At 40.5% G+C, this 20,129-nt stretch overlaps 2 protein-coding genes across 2 annotated transcripts; both read right to left on the minus strand.

The window, feature by feature from the left end:
* Window positions 1–1,745: 1,745 nt before the first annotated feature.
* LOC140224648 (uncharacterized) lies at window positions 1,746–7,180 on the minus strand. Its single transcript, XM_072300717.1, has 2 exons — window positions 5,201–7,180; window positions 1,746–3,295 (listed from the first exon to the last, which is right to left on the minus strand). The coding sequence occupies exon 1, from the start codon at window positions 7,084–7,086 to the stop codon at window positions 5,590–5,592; it is 1,497 nt and encodes a 498-aa protein (XP_072156818.1). The 5' UTR covers window positions 7,087–7,180; the 3' UTR covers window positions 1,746–3,295; window positions 5,201–5,589.
* Window positions 7,181–14,693: 7,513 nt separating this feature from the next.
* On the minus strand, window positions 14,694–20,129 carry LOC140224652 (uncharacterized). The gene is made up of 2 exons (XM_072300725.1): window positions 18,150–20,129; window positions 14,694–16,244 (listed from the first exon to the last, which is right to left on the minus strand). The coding sequence occupies exon 1, from the start codon at window positions 20,033–20,035 to the stop codon at window positions 18,539–18,541; it is 1,497 nt and encodes a 498-aa protein (XP_072156826.1). The 5' UTR covers window positions 20,036–20,129; the 3' UTR covers window positions 14,694–16,244; window positions 18,150–18,538.

Below are 20,129 nucleotides of genomic sequence, written 5' to 3' on the forward strand. Positions count from 1 at the left end.
GAGTCCAAAACACTGCAGGGTGCGCTTGAACTCAATTTTAATGCGACTTGAATGTACATCAAAAATTCAAGTTGGAGGTTGTAGTGGGGTACTCCCTTAATGGGTTTTTGGGCAATTTCGAAATAGGTTGTCGGAGCTCCTCGGAAAATAATTGCATTTTTGTGGTTTTTTAGGGGTAAAATAGCAAAATTGGCCTCAGGGCGACAAACTACATCCCCTCTCTTTATCCTTGCCTTGACCGATCTGAATTTTTAGTGTGTTTTAACCTGGTATAAGATTTGACTTTTCTGATATTTTCATGCCCATACAATTTTTTTTGCTCCTGCAGCAGCGTTGCCAAGTTGCAGACTCCAAAATATCGAATTTAATGATAAAATGAAGGTTTCGAAGTGTGATTTTCATTCAAAATCAAAAATTAAAATCGTAGGTTGTAGTGGGGCACTGCCTGATAGGTTTTTGGCCAATTTCGAAATAGAGTGTGTGAGATTTTTGAAAAATAATTGAATTTTTGTGGTTTTTTAAGGGTAAAATAGCACACTGGGCATGTGGCGACAAATTAAACCTCTTCTCCTTCATCCTTGCTGTGACCGATCTGAACTTTTAGTATGCATTAACCTGGTATAAGATGTGACTTTCTGAAATTTTCATGCCGATAAAAAATCTTTTGCCCCCCTCCCCCCGCGGCAGCGTTGCCAAGTTGCGGACTCAAAAATATCGAATTTGATGATAAAATGAAGGTTTTGAGGTGTGATTTCCTCCAAAATTTAACGAAAAATGTGCAATCAGAGAGTTTTCGATAAGAAAAAGCATATTTGAACAATTTAGAGTTGCAGCATTGCCAGCTTCACGATTTAAAATTCGTCAAAATGCCGGTCAGTTGATGATAATTTGATGATAAAATGAAAGTTTTGAGGTGTGATTTCCTCCAAAATTTAACGAAAAATGTGCAATCTGAGAGTTTTCGATAAGAAAAAGCATATTTGAACAATTGAGAGTTGCAGCATTGCCAGCTTCACGATTTATAATTCGTCAAAATGCCGGTCATTTTGACTGTAAAATGATTTTTTAGATTAAGTAAATTTCTGTAAAAACCGAAATTATACCGCAATATCAACCTGGCAGCCTTTAATAGAAGGATTGGTTCACCCAAAGGCACAAAAACAGGGTGTATCTGCAAAGCGCAGTCGGCGTAGTACATCAAAATGCAAAGCTTTAAATGCGTTTTTCTCACATCACTGCTTCCAGTTATACGCTGTTATTCATGCGGTGTCCTCAATTTTCACCCATACAGTTGCCATAAAACTTGACAACTTTGCAAGAAAGTCCATAGTTTTCTAATTCGTGTGGTTTCAGTATCCGATACGATGGAGTTAGGAGAAGACTTACTTGATTGTAACAGTTCTTGCTTGACACATCAAAAATTCACCTCGAATTGAAAATTGACCTCACATCAATTCTTTGTAATTGGTTTAGTACGATGGAGATATAGAAAAGAAGGAAGAGGAAAAACAAATCCTCTGAGACCGAGATGAGACTGACCACGTTACTGCTCATCCTGTTTCTATCTATCTTTGGAAACAAAGAATGGATGAGAAAATCAACAATGAACCTGGTATTTGATGTTGACCGTGTGTTTGCTATGCACAGTAAGTCAAAATCTCAACTCTGCATTTCTAAACCTTGCATGTCTCGAAATTCTGTCATATTGTAATGGGGGGGAGGATGAAATGATCCGTACACGTAACTCGAAATGGTAGAGCTGATATATATCTCGAAATATAAAGCAACAGTATACACAGGATGCACTATACTCTAGCTAGTCGGCTAGACGCTCCTAAACTCGCTGCCTCGTAGATACCGGATACGAAATACGAATGAATCCGCCGCGAATCTCGAGAGCATACATCTCGTAGCGTCCGATGACGCGATGACGTCAAAGACGTGATTGCGAGATACATCGGCGCTCCGAGATGGAAACTCTAAACATCCAAATGCTGACGCCTGAGCCCGCACTTGCGAAATCGATGGCTTTCGGCCCGAATGAGCTAGAAAGCATAATGGAATGTGGTCCGAAAACGTAAGTGATAGGGCCCCATTCTATTACACTCTTCCACCTTAGGCAAAAAAAACGAAAAAAAAAAATGATTTAACCATTCCTTTCGAAGCAAAGGCCCTTGCGTAGCAAGTGCAGCGTTTCATCGTAAAAAAAATAGTAAAATAAAAGTAGATTTAAAAAAATTATAAATAAAAGGAGGCTAGCGTAAAAAAAACATTAATCGAATAGTAATAGAAAATATGACTTTTTACGAAAAAAATAATAAATAAAGCGGCTACATTTTATATTTGCCGGCACCCGATCAGAACTTTGGTGCGAGAGGTTTCATAGCCGTTCTGTTCATGTAACAAAATCCCAAAATTGCTATGAAATCTGTTCACCGCAGTTTAACCTGGCGCATTCGTGGTACTCAAAAACAAATTTGAATCGAAAAAAAACGTAAATAAAAAATTGAGTACGAGTACCCGATTTCGGTACTTAAAACTACTACAAAGAAATTTGCTGTCGCTCCGAAAAATCTCAGGTGCCATGCCCGTCCAACACATTCTGCTGACTCAGAAGCGCCTCGTTCAGTCCTTCGCGATGCCCAATGTTGATATTTGCACCATCAGCTGTCCTTCATGAAGCGCCGTGATGCTTCGCGGTTGCCAAATCGCCGTGTCGCCTTCGCCGCAAGGTTGCAGGGATCGTCCCGCGATCTTCAGGATATCCGGATGATGTCCAGATGCCTTTGCCGATCAGATGAGCGAAGCACGCCCGGATCCCGCCGAAAGTGGAGGTAGGATGAGCCGGGTGTGAAGAGTGCCTCCAACGTGTCTCGAAGCCCACTGATGGCCTCTGCTTGTCCTAGGGATCGGCCTGCCTGGCGACCAGTGGAAGAAGTTTGCCGCCTCGTCGATTGGTTGATACGTCCGAGGGCGCTGAGGGATACGACCCGCCAACCAGTCGCTGGATGCCGAAGCTTAGCTACTCCGGTTACGGTAACCAGGGGATGATGAACCAGGGAGAGATGTTTCTACCCCGGAAGCAGGGCTGACCGCTGAGGAAAGGGCCGCCGGTCCCGACGACAGGAGATGAGCCGGCCGGTATCCTGCCTGACGATCAGCGAAGTCAAAGTTCCCGCGATTTGGGCGCTACTTTGGTGTGAACCATTGAGGATGCGTGGACTGTAAGTGCGGTTCCCATCAGAGATGCGAATTCCGAGACGGCATCAAGAAACTTCTCTTGCGAACAGGAATCCTGCAACGTTGCCAAAAACACAGGATTAGACTACTGCGCTGGAATTTCCTATTCTCAGGAGAAAACATTACATTAACAAAATTTAGAAGCGCAACTGTAAAATATCAGCGCAGGATTCTTAAAATCTAGAGATATGCTTAGTAAATTACAAAAAATAATATATTAATAAATTAAGTAAACAAAAAAACCATGGTAGCATAATTTACCGATCATACCGGAAATATGAGTATAAACCAGTAGAAATAACAATAAATTAATTTCCAATATTATATAAGGTTTCGTTTTTAAAAGTAATACAAGTAATTAGTCGAAACCATTCTACACTTTTAAACGAAAAACAGAAACCTAAAAACGGGGGCAGTAGCGCCTTTTCTCCACCACGAAATTTTTCTCAGACAAAAAATCGAAAACTGTCATGGGTTTCCTTGTTGTCACAATACATTCGTGAATATTTCCAACGTAACATGGACATTTCTAATAAGTTGATGGTTGTTCAAAGAAATCAAAAACCATCGGGCATACTTAAGTATCGCTTTTGATACAAATAAGGAAGGAAGTTTGAAAAGTAAAATTTGCAGGTACCATGAAATATTAGGTAAATAAACATTCATAAAATCAGGATTTAAAATAAATCTGACGACGCTGCACACAACGTGCCGCGGGTTGACAAAACTGTCCATGCTTAGGTACTGCTGATATTCCGCAAGGAAGAGGAAAAATTCTGACCTTCCTTAAGAGAGAGTGTCAATTTTATAAAATTAGTAATGAAGTTAGGTAATTTTGGTCTAATTACAGGTCGTAGGTAATTCAGAACGAAAATTGATGAAAATTGCTAACTTATACTTCTTTTTTTTTTTGATAAAATGGAATTAGCAAATCCATAGCTGGCGCTCCATTGGAGCTGGCGCATTGTTTTTCATTTCTGCCAATAACACATCGAACTCGGCCGGCTCGGTTGCGGAAATTGCCGGCTAATTCCATCTTACATAACAAGGAAAATTCAGCGAGCGCCGCTCTTGTTTGAAATTTCGACATGAGAAATTTTTTCGCCCAGATTGACGGCCGACGCCCCAAAAATGGCGCAACCGCGGTATGCCCATGATTTGTTTTTCTTTCAGCCTCCGCGCGCTGACCTAGATCGGTGGCCGGGTCCTCCGAGATTTTTTTTTTTAGGGTAAAAAATTTCAAGGAAGATGGAAAATGGAAAATCTTCAAGAAGAAAAATATGAAGAAACTAACAAAGTAAAGAAACAATGAGACGGGTCTCCTAGAATGAAATAAAAATACATACATAGGATTTAAAAATTTTGAAATGAAAAATGAATAACGAGACCTGTAACGAGTTTCTAACAGAGCTAAGAAAACTTAAAAACTTAAGACTTAAAAATCATCTTTTCTCAAAACATAAGACGATCAAGAAATGCAAAAGATTGTTTCTTTAAACCTGTCCTTTTTGCAACAGCTTCTCTTTTTTTTATGGACTTTCGCCGTTCGGAAAAGTCTTTCAAGAAGAGTAAAAATTAAGCAAACACGAAAAAAAAATCTGAAAATCAAAGGATATTTTATCGTGTCCTGTTAAACAAAAACAACAAACATTGTCATTGTGATAAGAAAAGTTACACGTCTTGATACCGAAAATCCTGGATTGATACTATCCTCCAGGATCGAATTTCCTCCTAAATCTCCAATTCTTGGGACTCCTCCAAGAAAAATCATGATCGGAATTGTGCCCATTAAAATAGCCATTATTTTTCAAACATACTTTCTTCTTGAACTCAGATTTGGCATCATCTGTGAAATTCGCAGTATTATAGCCTCGCTTTTTCTTACTCACTCTTTCAAATTTGTAAACTGCGCGACCGGCGGTGTCCGTGCTTCGAAAATTGCTGACCTCACCTTGCTTACCTGAAACGCGTAAACCATACGCAAGTTCAAGTCCATCGCTTGTTACCGTGAGCATCTCGACCTCGTTTACGAACTTTGATGCCTCTTTTCCACTTTCCTGCCGATCAAAATGATCATTTATACGATTTTCTTCAGTGAAAGTCACAAATTCCTCAGGGAATATTTGTATATTGTGAGGATCTCCTTCCTGAATCTCACATGGGACTGACTCCTCCTCAGATTTGCAACTCTTGAGCGCGTCGGAATCCCCACGCTCCGTAACGGGCTCGACTATCCCTTTGCTTGCGCCAATTTCCTCATAACTATCTGAAACACTGCTCAAAGATGCGTTAGACCCAACATTCGAATCATTAAAATCAGACAAGGAGTGAGCCTGCTCTGTGACCTCCTTAAATTTCGGCAGAAAACTTATCGTTCGAATAAACTTCTTGCTTAAAGTTTTTATCCTGCATGAAATTAACACTTCTTATGTAAATAGGCTCCTGATCCACAGTATCTGAAGCTGAAAAATCATATGCGGATTTGTCCAAAATCTTTTCATTGGTTTCAGCAAAAGACTTATGACCCTCATTTTTGACAGGAAAATTACTTCTAGGATAAATTTTAGTAACAAACTTATCACGAGATTTTATTGTACTGATTGAAGGATCATGATTTTGCTGAATGAAACTTTGCTGGCTTAGATGAGGATTTGCGGGTTGCGCCCTTGAAACGGCCTGGTTCGCGTTTCCGTTCCATCTACACTGCTGATTTCCGGGGTTTGCTTCCTGGCTTCGGGTCCATTTTCTTTTCTTGAAGGGCATCCCTGCCATTTGTTGCTGTCCCTGATAGAGCGCGTCACCGCTTGTTGCCTCTCGTAACCTCTTTTCTGCGGCTACTAATGCGTCAACTCCCCTGGCCAAGTCCTGCCTCATAGCGTTCAATGCTCGACTATTTCTCTCCGTCTCTGCACGATTTGAATCAACTGCGGCTACCAACGTTGCTAGAGTATTTTCAGTGGCTTTCACCCGGGATTCTAAGGATGATTCCTGCCAAGTATAGTGATTCACAGCCAAAATAGAGTTTCTTCCCTTGCTGGTTGCGGCAACGGCCAGTTCAGCATTTTTTACTGATTCTATCAACTCCTTAATTGTTGAATCACGATTATTAATCACCTGGGCCAAATACTCCGGTGCCAATCCCATTACTATACTCCTCACTAACTGTGCTTCAGTCGAGTTCACTTTAGCCAAGTTCGCCAGTTTTCTCTTCGCTTGCACAAAATCCAACGGGTCCTCATCGCTTCTCTGCGTTCGCGCAGAGAATTTCTGGAGGGCATCCTCAACATCATCGAAATATTCGATCAGTTTTTGTTTGGTTTCCTCAAAAGACTCGCAGTTTTGGAACGCTATTTCCTCGTTGTCATAATACTGCACGGCTCGTTTTCCTAAGTGACTCCTGAGCTGGTCCCGCTTTTCTTGATCCGAACACTTGCGATAGTGCGTTTCGAAGTCTTTCAAAAAGTCTCTGATCTCATAGTCACTTTCACCCTTGAAACGTCTCTTGAAGGGAGGTGCCTTAATTGAAATTATTGGTCCTTCTGCTGATCGGGGAACGTTGGATCCTGCTATCAACTGGTTCCATTCCATTATGGACTGGCTCAACGTTCTCGTCACCTCCAGCTGGGCTTTAAACATTTCTTGAATTTCTCGGTTTTGTCCCGGTATTTCCTGGAAGGCCCTGTGTCCTCGAGGATCCATCTGCGCGGAACTTTGCCCCCAATAACCAGGTTGAAATGTTTGGTTCCAGTTTTGGGTCATTTTCCGGCCGTTTTCTCTGGTCTCCATGCCCTCTAACAGTATGTCTCTTGGTCCTATGGGACTGCCTGCACAAGTTCGGTTTGCCATTCAAACCCGACCGCATCGCACTCGTTCTCAATTAAACCGGCATGAGGCAATGTGGACTCGGTCGGTCTTTCTTTGTGTTTACTGGCATCAGCGTTTTTTGAACGTACACTTTTGAACTTGCTTTTGGCTTGGCTCTTCGCTATGAACAAAAAAAAACTGGGAAAATGCATGTGAGCTCACTTTTTGGATCTGTTTTTGCTTACAGCACCCTACCATTAGCCTCTTCAGGGTACAGGTAGCAATTGCGGGAATTTTAATTTTCCAAGTCGTTTTACCGAATAACTCTTGATTCTACTAATCAATTCGAGATGACATTCAAAAAGTGAAAATATCTGCTTTTTAATGATGTGCTGGTTTTCAATATCGGTGTTCATAAGCTGTAAGTAGCTGAATGTGATTGGAGTCATGCATTCCTCCTTTTTTTTATATGGCTTCATGCAATTCCTATTTTTCATCATCCATTTGCACAAAATTGAAAAAATTTTATGCTGGTAGAAAGCTTAAATTATGATCATTCCATTGATTTATAGTCCAGGCGCCTGGTAATTCTACCTGGAATTTTGGGTACACAGCGATTTTTTTGGCTTAATTTACGTTTTTTGGGTCGCTGAATCCGAATCTGAAGTTTCCTACCGCGTACCTGGTGAGCATTTTCCGCCATTTTAAAAAAATGGCCTAAAAAGACCTTTTTTTGCGGTTTTTTTAATATAGCGGCTAAGCATGAGAAAAAGTCCCTGATTTAGTTAATGTTTTGAATAGCTGACATAATTTGGAAGAAAATGGTATATGAACATGCTAGGTTTGCTCAAAAATTGAGGAACCTCGGATCTCCGAACTTTGGAACGCTTCGGAACTTGGCTGACTGCGGCGAGCCGGATCGCGCGTTGACGGGTGCGCCGCGAAAACGTGAATGGGCACGATGTTCACGATACTGCATCTTCCTCAATTTTTAAGCAAACCTAGCATATGTATACACCATTTTCTTCCAAATTATGTCAGCTATTCAAAACATTAACTATTTCCGGGACTTTTTCTCATGCGTAGCCGCTATCAAAAAAACCGTGAAAAAGGCCTTTTTAGGCCATTTTTTCAAAATGGCGGAAAATTCTCACTAGATACGCGGTAGGAAACTTCAGATTCGGATTCAGCGACCCGAAAAACAGAAAGTAAGCCAAGAAAATTGCGGTGTGCCCGAAATTCCAGGTAGCCTCATTTTTAGCTACCGGGCGCCCGGACTATTATTCGTGTTTTATTTTTATAGCTTTAAAAATAGCAGAGATATACTTAAAGAAACAGGCTGTCTGAATTGCAGAAAATTCCTCGATATGATTGCTGTAAAACTCTATTGCGCGCAGATGGTTGCCTTGAATTAGAAAACTAGTAACCTGTTAATAATCTACTAAAAGACATTTTCAATAATACAAGTAGATTTTTTTCAGCAATAATATTTGTTGCTAAACTTCATAAAAAGAAACTTCACATTTATATTGAATGACTTTTGTGAGAAGAAAACCTAAAATTCGAATTATTTTATGAGGAGCTGGAGAGGCACATTTCAAATTATGGCTAGGAACGTGCTGGTTTTACTCTTTTTAAAGATTCTGAAGAGTTCTAAAAGGTGAATACACTTTTTCAATTCACTTTTCTTTCATGGAGCTGTGAAAGATACTAAAAAAGCTTAAAAATATTCAGAAACGCAAAGAAACAGACCTTTTATTACTTTAAGGGAATTTTAAGAGTTTTACAATGACTGTCCCAAAACTACTGTCCATCGACTACAACCTCAAGAACTAAAATGAATATCAGCATGCGGTTTAAGAGAGGTTCTAGATTAACTCATCTGCTTTATAACAAGACAATGTTGAGCTCCATCAGTTGAGAATTGGCAATTTCCTAGCGATTTGACAAAAGCATGTTGTATGGGGTTATACACTAAAAAAAAGCGGGGGTGTTCCCTTAAAGAGGAAACAAAAAATAGGCTTTGGTCGTTGAGACAACAAGGCCACTGCAAATATAAGGTATTTTCCAAATACTGGAATCACAAATAATCAATCATTTTCTGAAGTGTCGCTGTCACTCTCTGGATCATTGACTGCATGTGGAGACTGCGAATCGACCTATTAAAGATAAAGGGATAGAACGAAGAAAACGTAGAAAGTGAATAGATAAGCAGAGTGCGCAAAGTTTTAAGTGAAGGGCGGCAAGATTTGAAACTGGAATCTGAAATGAGGATAGGAAAAGGAAAAGAAAATTTTTAGGCGTATCAAAAATGTCTTCACTACCATGAGCCTGCAGCGGCACGACCTAACCCGAAAACAGCGTGCCACAGAAGAGAGGGCGTGTTGATTTTATCCCTCTGGGATTTTCAGTCCTCTCTGTCGGTGCGCGGCTCGTTAGACATCAACATCGCACGAACTTGACATCATTGATGAGCTATGCACTGATGATAATTAACTCTTTGGACCTATTACCATAATACCAAAGTAAATGTTCAACACCTTTACCCTCCTGCATGTCGTAGGTTAGTGCTGCCTGGACAGTCAGAGTTCACAAGACTTTTTTGTGACCAGCAGTTTAGGAAGGCTTCAGGCCACTGATGAACGGTTTGCATGGGACGAATCATGTTTTCTCTTGAAGCCTAATTATTCTATTCAGTATTTTGACCAGCTATCGAACGCCTCTGAATACAAAACCGAATTGTGCTCCACTGAGCCTTTCTCAATTGTGCTAGGAGATATGATGCTGGTCGAGAAAAACTTGCGTGAACACTGACTGTCCAGTGTCCATAGGGCACCAACCTGCAACAGGCGATTGAAGAGAGGAAAGAAGTTGAAAAGTTACTTTATCATCTTAGTGATAGGCTCGAAGAGTTACAAATCCTTAGTACATAGCTTATCAATGATACCAAGTTCATGCGATGTTGCAGTCTAAAGAGCAGCGCACCGACAGAGAGAACCGAAAGTCTTGGAGGGGTGGAATCATCATGTTCTCATAAAATCGTCAATTCTCAACCGAGGGAGCTCAACTTGGTCTAGATTCAAAATTAATGAGTGGACCTAGAACCTCTTACAAACCACGTGTCGCTTTCTTTCAGCTCTCGAGAAGGAGGTCGATGGACAGTTGCTTTTAGACAGCCATTGTGGGCAACAATACGAGGATCATCCAAAAAGTAAGATCCCCTACCTTGTATCTTCCCAACGAAGTAAGATAAATAAAATCTGTGAAAAAGCTCACGTGAAACATACTCTAAGGTTTAAAACAAGCCTAAGTTTTTGTAAATCGGTTCAGAGGCTCATGAGAAAACTCAATTTTACTGGGACAACCTTCTATTGACGTGTCCACCTCAAGCGACAAGATGCGCGGAGAGTCGATCATTTCAAACTCTGGCTGTGGCCGCAAAGCATCACATCGAAAAGGAATTTAGTAGCCCTTACTGAGTAGACCTTACCTCACTTTTTAACGTAGTATTCACCTTTGTTTTGACATTTCTGGTATCACTATAGCAGCTTCTTGATACCTTCCTTGTAAAGGCTCTTCTCTTTTCACCATAACCAGTCATTGACAGCGCTCTGCACTTCCAATTCAGTTGCTTTGCATAAAGAAATTTTCCCCCAGCCTTCGTAGTATCTCAAATTAGCCTCATATGACTTTCATCTGTTCCCTGAGCTGAAAAACTTCCTCAGTAGATAGCGGTCTCCAACTGATTCGGGAGTGCAGAGCGCTGTCAGTGACTGCTTTCCGTGCCAAGAGAGAACCGATTTACAAAAACGTGGATTTGTTTTAAAGCTTAAAATGCTTAGTAAATATGTTTTGACCGATTTATCTCTTTTTGCTCCGAAGATACAAAGTAGGGAACCTTACTTTTCGGATGACTCTTGTACTTTTGAAACTTGGGAAACATTCAAAATATTCTGGTCAACTTTTGTATTTTGCATTATGTACTCAATTTAATCTGCAACTTTAAATTAAGAGTGTGCAAGATGTAAATCCCAAAACAATCAAGTAGAATGTTTTCCTCCTTATTCAAAATATTCCAATCACTATCATAAAAGTTGCATTTCAAAGCTTCTTTCAAAAGATTCATAATGTAATCTGGTAATAGGAATGCAAACCTCAAATTAAGTTCTCTGAATCTAAGTTGAATCTACGAACTAAAGCTAAATCTACGTACAAATTGAATTCACTGAATTGGTACATGAATTTTGGTTAGGAATAGGCTTTTTATAATGGGAGTGGTGCAATGTGTGTACTGTATTTTTGGCAGAACAATGGTTGCATTCAGCATAATATGTATCTCCAGTTTCATAGGAAACTACTGTAAGTCCCATCAAAATCTCTGAAGTTATTTTATCACAAATAATTAATGGGCTACTGAATTTTTTGTCTAATGATTTTTTCTTATTTTCTCTTGGACCCATGATGTTAATGGAAAATTTCCAAAACGATCGTGAAATAGGCGATTTAAAGTCCTTGAATAGCCTAACGCTGGTGCCTACTAATGCCCTAAAACTCGATTCTGTAACATGACTGATTAAAATTTTGCGTAGCGACTGTCCAAGGAAATAAAAATTTTGGTTGGTAAATATCCCAGATAATGGTGGTCGGAAGGAATGTCCGAACTTCAATATTTGAAATCTAAAATGTCCAAATCCGTTTACGTCCAAAAAATTTAGATGTCCAAACAAAGTGGAAGTTCATGAGCAAATTTTGGACTTTAAGGTACCCCACAAGAATTATGTAGAAGCATATGAAGGCATCTGGGTTTAAGATGGGAAATTGAAGAGTAGGAATATTAATTGATTAATTTCGAATCCAAGTTGACCACAACTTACTCACATGCATATACCATGCAGAAACAGTACTTATCGAACCAACAATATTGTTGAGAGCTTCCATTCTCGATATGGGTGTTAATCTAAGGTCTGCTATTCTATTACTCTCTAGCTGGTAAATCTCAATATCTAAAAGTTCATGGAGTGCTTATGAGAAGATCAACATAATATAGAAATTTTAAGTCACGTATGTTGATATGGCACTTATGTAAGTCTAGCCGCCCAGGCCTCCTGTGGAAGCGAGCCCTGCAATATATAGCTGTCATGGCGTCCTAGCACCAAAATACTGTCTTCTTCTTATCTCCCATTTTCCAAGTCTTCACTGTCTCTTCAAAAGTATAAACGACCAAATGGATCTCAAATATCCGAACATGAAACAACAAGTGCTCATGAAAAGCCACGATAGTCAACAGCACATTCCTGCCCTGGTGTGCTTGTATCACTTGTATCAGTAGCACTGAAACGAGAACAATATCCCACAGTGCCTCTACGCCATAATCTACCCTCTTAAAATATTACACAATTTACAGGAGGAGAAAAGTGGTGAGTATTAGCATTCGAGCTGTAGATATATTCAAGGAAATGTTTGAGCAATAATGACTTTTGGACTTCCAGAATACGTATTTGGCCATTCAATCACAATTAACTTAATTTTTATTGAACACATGGAGTTTTACACATTTTAGGTAAAGTTTGGACTCTCCTCCCTGTCACCCAGGTGGCTATGAAGCACTGAGCTAACGAAGAGTGCTGTTTGCGTCTAAACTTTAGAGGAATGGCTGCAAGCACTTCAGTACTAGCCAAGGGCAACATCGCAGCCTCGAATCAAAAGTGCCATAGAACGTTACACACACGCTCGGAAAATATCAGCTAATTTCAGGTTAACAACGCGAATGAAAGGAATTGAGAAAACTATGCAGTTGTCAAATAGATAATCTCCGCACAACAAAGGACCTTATTCAAAATCGGCCATTTCCAACTTCGGTCAAATCTTTGTAATATTTTTAGGGTTAATAGAGGACCACTTCCCGAGTCCAAAACACTGCAGGGTGCGCTTGAACTCAATTTTAATGCGACTTGAATGTACATCAAAAATTCAAGTTGGAGGTTGTAGTGGGGTACTCCCTTAATGGGTTTTTGGGCAATTTCGAAATAGGTTGTCGGAGCTCCTCGGAAAATAATTGCATTTTTGTGGTTTTTTAGGGGTAAAATAGCAAAATTGGCCTCAGGGCGACAAACTACATCCCCTCTCTTTATCCTTGCCTTGACCGATCTGAATTTTTAGTGTGTTTTAACCTGGTATAAGATTTGACTTTTCTGATATTTTCATGCCCATACAATTTTTTTTGCTCCTGCAGCAGCGTTGCCAAGTTGCAGACTCCAAAATATCGAATTTAATGATAAAATGAAGGTTTCGAAGTGTGATTTTCATTCAAAATCAAAAATTAAAATCGTAGGTTGTAGTGGGGCACTGCCTGATAGGTTTTTGGCCAATTTCGAAATAGAGTGTGTGAGATTTTTGAAAAATAATTGAATTTTTGTGGTTTTTTAAGGGTAAAATAGCACACTGGGCATGTGGCGACAAATTAAACCTCTTCTCCTTCATCCTTGCTGTGACCGATCTGAACTTTTAGTATGCATTAACCTGGTATAAGATGTGACTTTCTGAAATTTTCATGCCGATAAAAAATCTTTTGCCCCCCTCCCCCCGCGGCAGCGTTGCCAAGTTGCGGACTCAAAAATATCGAATTTGATGATAAAATGAAGGTTTTGAGGTGTGATTTCCTCCAAAATTTAACGAAAAATGTGCAATCAGAGAGTTTTCGATAAGAAAAAGCATATTTGAACAATTTAGAGTTGCAGCATTGCCAGCTTCACGATTTAAAATTCGTCAAAATGCCGGTCAGTTGATGATAATTTGATGATAAAATGAAAGTTTTGAGGTGTGATTTCCTCCAAAATTTAACGAAAAATGTGCAATCTGAGAGTTTTCGATAAGAAAAAGCATATTTGAACAATTGAGAGTTGCAGCATTGCCAGCTTCACGATTTATAATTCGTCAAAATGCCGGTCATTTTGACTGTAAAATGATTTTTTAGATTAAGTAAATTTCTGTAAAAACCGAAATTATACCGCAATATCAACCTGGCAGCCTTTAATAGAAGGATTGGTTCACCCAAAGGCACAAAAACAGGGTGTATCTGCAAAGCGCAGTCGGCGTAGTACATCAAAATGCAAAGCTTTAAATGCGTTTTTCTCACATCACTGCTTCCAGTTATACGCTGTTATTCATGCGGTGTCCTCAATTTTCACCCATACAGTTGCCATAAAACTTGACAACTTTGCAAGAAAGTCCATAGTTTTCTAATTCGTGTGGTTTCAGTATCCGATACGATGGAGTTAGGAGAAGACTTACTTGATTGTAACAGTTCTTGCTTGACACATCAAAAATTCACCTCGAATTGAAAATTGACCTCACATCAATTCTTTGTAATTGGTTTAGTACGATGGAGATATAGAAAAGAAGGAAGAGGAAAAACAAATCCTCTGAGACCGAGATGAGACTGACCACGTTACTGCTCATCCTGTTTCTATCTATCTTTGGAAACAAAGAATGGATGAGAAAATCAACAATGAACCTGGTATTTGATGTTGACCGTGTGTTTGCTATGCACAGTAAGTCAAAATCTCAACTCTGCATTTCTAAACCTTGCATGTCTCGAAATTCTGTCATATTGTAATGGGGGGGAGGATGAAATGATCCGTACACGTAACTCGAAATGGTAGAGCTGATATATATCTCGAAATATAAAGCAACAGTATACACAGGATGCACTATACTCTAGCTAGTCGGCTAGACGCTCCTAAACTCGCTGCCTCGTAGATACCGGATACGAAATACGAATGAATCCGCCGCGAATCTCGAGAGCATACATCTCGTAGCGTCCGATGACGCGATGACGTCAAAGACGTGATTGCGAGATACATCGGCGCTCCGAGATGGAAACTCTAAACATCCAAATGCTGACGCCTGAGCCCGCACTTGCGAAATCGATGGCTTTCGGCCCGAATGAGCTAGAAAGCATAATGGAATGTGGTCCGAAAACGTAAGTGATAGGGCCCCATTCTATTACACTCTTCCACCTTAGGCAAAAAAAAACGAAAAAAAAAAATGATTTAACCATTCCTTTCGAAGCAAAGGCCCTTGCGTAGCAAGTGCAGCGTTTCATCGTAAAAAAAATAGTAAAATAAAAGTAGATTTAAAAAAATTATAAATAAAAGGAGGCTAGCGTAAAAAAAACATTAATCGAATAGTAATAGAAAATATGACTTTTTACGAAAAAAATAATAAATAAAGCGGCTACATTTTATATTTGCCGGCACCCGATCAGAACTTTGGTGCGAGAGGTTTCATAGCCGTTCTGTTCATGTAACAAAATCCCAAAATTGCTATGAAATCTGTTCACCGCAGTTTAACCTGGCGCATTCGTGGTACTCAAAAACAAATTTGAATCGAAAAAAAACGTAAATAAAAAATTGAGTACGAGTACCCGATTTCGGTACTTAAAACTACTACAAAGAAATTTGCTGTCGCTCCGAAAAATCTCAGGTGCCATGCCCGTCCAACACATTCTGCTGACTCAGAAGCGCCTCGTTCAGTCCTTCGCGATGCCCAATGTTGATATTTGCACCATCAGCTGTCCTTCATGAAGCGCCGTGATGCTTCGCGGTTGCCAAATCGCCGTGTCGCCTTCGCCGCAAGGTTGCAGGGATCGTCCCGCGATCTTCAGGATATCCGGATGATGTCCAGATGCCTTTGCCGATCAGATGAGCGAAGCACGCCCGGATCCCGCCGAAAGTGGAGGTAGGATGAGCCGGGTGTGAAGAGTGCCTCCAACGTGTCTCGAAGCCCACTGATGGCCTCTGCTTGTCCTAGGGATCGGCCTGCCTGGCGACCAGTGGAAGAAGTTTGCCGCCTCGTCGATTGGTTGATACGTCCGAGGGCGCTGAGGGATACGACCCGCCAACCAGTCGCTGGATGCCGAAGCTTAGCTACTCCGGTTACGGTAACCAGGGGATGATGAACCAGGGAGAGATGTTTCTACCCCGGAAGCAGGGCTGACCGCTGAGGAAAGGGCCGCCGGTCCCGACGACAGGAGATGAGCCGGCCGGTATCCTGCCTGACGATCAGCGAAGTCAAAGTTCCCGCGATTTGGGCGCTACTTTGGTGTGAACCATTGAGGATGCGTGGACTGTAAGTGCGGTTCCCATCAGAGATGCGAATTCCGAGACGGCATCAAGAAACTTCTCTTGCGAACAGGAATCCTGCAACGTTGCCAAAAACACAGGATTAGACTACTGCGCTGGAATTTCCTATTCTCAGGAGAAAACATTACATTAACAAAATTTAGAAGCGCAACTGTAAAATATCAGCGCAGGATTCTTAAAATCTAGAGATATGCTTAGTAAATTACAAAAAATAATATATTAATAAATTAAGTAAACAAAAAAACCATGGTAGCATAATTTACCGATCATACCGGAAATATGAGTATAAACCAGTAGAAATAACAATAAATTAATTTCCAATATTATATAAGGTTTCGTTTTTAAAAGTAATACAAGTAATTAGTCGAAACCATTCTACACTTTTAAACGAAAAACAGAAACCTAAAAACGGGGGCAGTAGCGCCTTTTCTCCACCACGAAATTTTTCTCAGACAAAAAATCGAAAACTGTCATGGGTTTCCTTGTTGTCACAATACATTCGTGAATATTTCCAACGTAACATGGACATTTCTAATAAGTTGATGGTTGTTCAAAGAAATCAAAAACCATCGGGCATACTTAAGTATCGCTTTTGATACAAATAAGGAAGGAAGTTTGAAAAGTAAAATTTGCAGGTACCATGAAATATTAGGTAAATAAACATTCATAAAATCAGGATTTAAAATAAATCTGACGACGCTGCACACAACGTGCCGCGGGTTGACAAAACTGTCCATGCTTAGGTACTGCTGATATTCCGCAAGGAAGAGGAAAAATTCTGACCTTCCTTAAGAGAGAGTGTCAATTTTATAAAATTAGTAATGAAGTTAGGTAATTTTGGTCTAATTACAGGTCGTAGGTAATTCAGAACGAAAATTGATGAAAATTGCTAACTTATACTTCTTTTTTTTTTTGATAAAATGGAATTAGCAAATCCATAGCTGGCGCTCCATTGGAGCTGGCGCATTGTTTTTCATTTCTGCCAATAACACATCGAACTCGGCCGGCTCGGTTGCGGAAATTGCCGGCTAATTCCATCTTACATAACAAGGAAAATTCAGCGAGCGCCGCTCTTGTTTGAAATTTCGACATGAGAAATTTTTTCGCCCAGATTGACGGCCGACGCCCCAAAAATGGCGCAACCGCGGTATGCCCATGATTTGTTTTTCTTTCAGCCTCCGCGCGCTGACCTAGATCGGTGGCCGGGTCCTCCGAGAATTTTTTTTTTTAGGGTAAAAAATTTCAAGGAAGATGGAAAATGGAAAATCTTCAAGAAGAAAAATATGAAGAAACTAACAAAGTAAAGAAACAATGAGACGGGTCTCCTAGAATGAAATAAAAATACATACATACGATTTAAAAATTTTGAAATGAAAAATGAATAACGAGACCTGTAACGAGTTTCTAACAGAGCTAAGAAAACTTAAAAACTTAAGACTTAAAAATCATCTTTTCTCAAAACATAAGACGATCAAGAAATGCAAAAGATTGTTTCTTTAAACCTGTCCTTTTTGCAACAGCTTCTCTTTTTTTTATGGACTTTCGCCGTTCGGAAAAGTCTTTCAAGAAGAGTAAAAATTAAGCAAACACGAAAAAAAAATCTGAAAATCAAAGGATATTTTATCGTGTCCTGTTAAACAAAAACAACAAACATTGTCATTGTGATAAGAAAGTTACACGTCTTGATACCGAAAATCCTGGATTGATACTATCCTCCAGGATCGAATTTCCTCCTAAATCTCCAATTCTTGGGACTCCTCCAAGAAAAATCATGATCGGAATTGTGCCCATTAAAATAGCCATTATTTTTCAAACATACTTTCTTCTTGAACTCAGATTTGGCATCATCTGTGAAATTCGCAGTATTATAGCCTCGCTTTTTCTTACTCACTCTTTCAAATTTGTAAACTGCGCGACCGGCGGTGTCCGTGCTTCGAAAATTGCTGACCTCACCTTGCTTACCTGAAACGCGTAAACCATACGCAAGTTCAAGTCCATCGCTTGTTACCGTGAGCATCTCGACCTCGTTTACGAACTTTGATGCCTCTTTTCCACTTTCCTGCCGATCAAAATGATCATTTATACGATTTTCTTCAGTGAAAGTCACAAATTCCTCAGGGAATATTTGTATATTGTGAGGATCTCCTTCCTGAATCTCACATGGGACTGACTCCTCCTCAGATTTGCAACTCTTGAGCGCGTCGGAATCCCCACGCTCCGTAACGGGCTCGACTATCCCTTTGCTTGCGCCAATTTCCTCATAACTATCTGAAACACTGCTCAAAGATGCGTTAGACCCAACATTCGAATCATTAAAATCAGACAAGGAGTGAGCCTGCTCTGTGACCTCCTTAAATTTCGGCAGAAAACTTATCGTTCGAATAAACTTCTTGCTTAAAGTTTTTATCCTGCATGAAATTAACACTTCTTATGTAAATAGGCTCCTGATCCACAGTATCTGAAGCTGAAAAATCATATGCGGATTTGTCCAAAATCTTTTCATTGGTTTCAGCAAAAGACTTATGACCCTCATTTTTGACAGGAAAATTACTTCTAGGATAAATTTTAGTAACAAACTTATCACGAGATTTTATTGTACTGATTGAAGGATCATGATTTTGCTGAATGAAACTTTGCTGGCTTAGATGAGGATTTGCGGGTTGCGCCCTTGAAACGGCCTGGTTCGCGTTTCCGTTCCATCTACACTGCTGATTTCCGGGGTTTGCTTCCTGGCTTCGGGTCCATTTTCTTTTCTTGAAGGGCATCCCTGCCATTTGTTGCTGTCCCTGATAGAGCGCGTCACCGCTTGTTGCCTCTCGTAACCTCTTTTCTGCGGCTACTAATGCGTCAACTCCCCTGGCCAAGTCCTGCCTCATAGCGTTCAATGCTCGACTATTTCTCTCCGTCTCTGCACGATTTGAATCAACTGCGGCTACCAACGTTGCTAGAGTATTTTCAGTGGCTTTCACCCGGGATTCTAAGGATGATTCCTGCCAAGTATAGTGATTCACAGCCAAAATAGAGTTTCTTCCCTTGCTGGTTGCGGCAACGGCCAGTTCAGCATTTTTTACTGATTCTATCAACTCCTTAATTGTTGAATCACGATTATTAATCACCTGGGCCAAATACTCCGGTGCCAATCCCATTACTATACTCCTCACTAACTGTGCTTCAGTCGAGTTCACTTTAGCCAAGTTCGCCAGTTTTCTCTTCGCTTGCACAAAATCCAACGGGTCCTCATCGCTTCTCTGCGTTCGCGCAGAGAATTTCTGGAGGGCATCCTCAACATCATCGAAATATTCGATCAGTTTTTGTTTGGTTTCCTCAAAAGACTCGCAGTTTTGGAACGCTATTTCCTCGTTGTCATAATACTGCACGGCTCGTTTTCCTAAGTGACTCCTGAGCTGGTCCCGCTTTTCTTGATCCGAACACTTGCGATAGTGCGTTTCGAAGTCTTTCAAAAAGTCTCTGATCTCATAGTCACTTTCACCCTTGAAACGTCTCTTGAAGGGAGGTGCCTTAATTGAAATTATTGGTCCTTCTGCTGATCGGGGAACGTTGGATCCTGCTATCAACTGGTTCCATTCCATTATGGACTGGCTCAACGTTCTCGTCACCTCCAGCTGGGCTTTAAACATTTCTTGAATTTCTCGGTTTTGTCCCGGTATTTCCTGGAAGGCCCTGTGTCCTCGAGGATCCATCTGCGCGGAACTTTGCCCCCAATAACCAGGTTGAAATGTTTGGTTCCAGTTTTGGGTCATTTTCCGGCCGTTTTCTCTGGTCTCCATGCCCTCTAACAGTATGTCTCTTGGTCCTATGGGACTGCCTGCACAAGTTCGGTTTGCCATTCAAACCCGACCGCATCGCACTCGTTCTCAATTAAACCGGCATGAGGCAATGTGGACTCGGTCGGTCTTTCTTTGTGTTTACTGGCATCAGCGT

The sequence above is a fragment of the Bemisia tabaci genome, chromosome 1 (assembly GCF_918797505.1).
Source record: "Bemisia tabaci chromosome 1, PGI_BMITA_v3".
NCBI lineage: Eukaryota > Metazoa > Arthropoda > Insecta > Hemiptera > Aleyrodidae > Bemisia > Bemisia tabaci.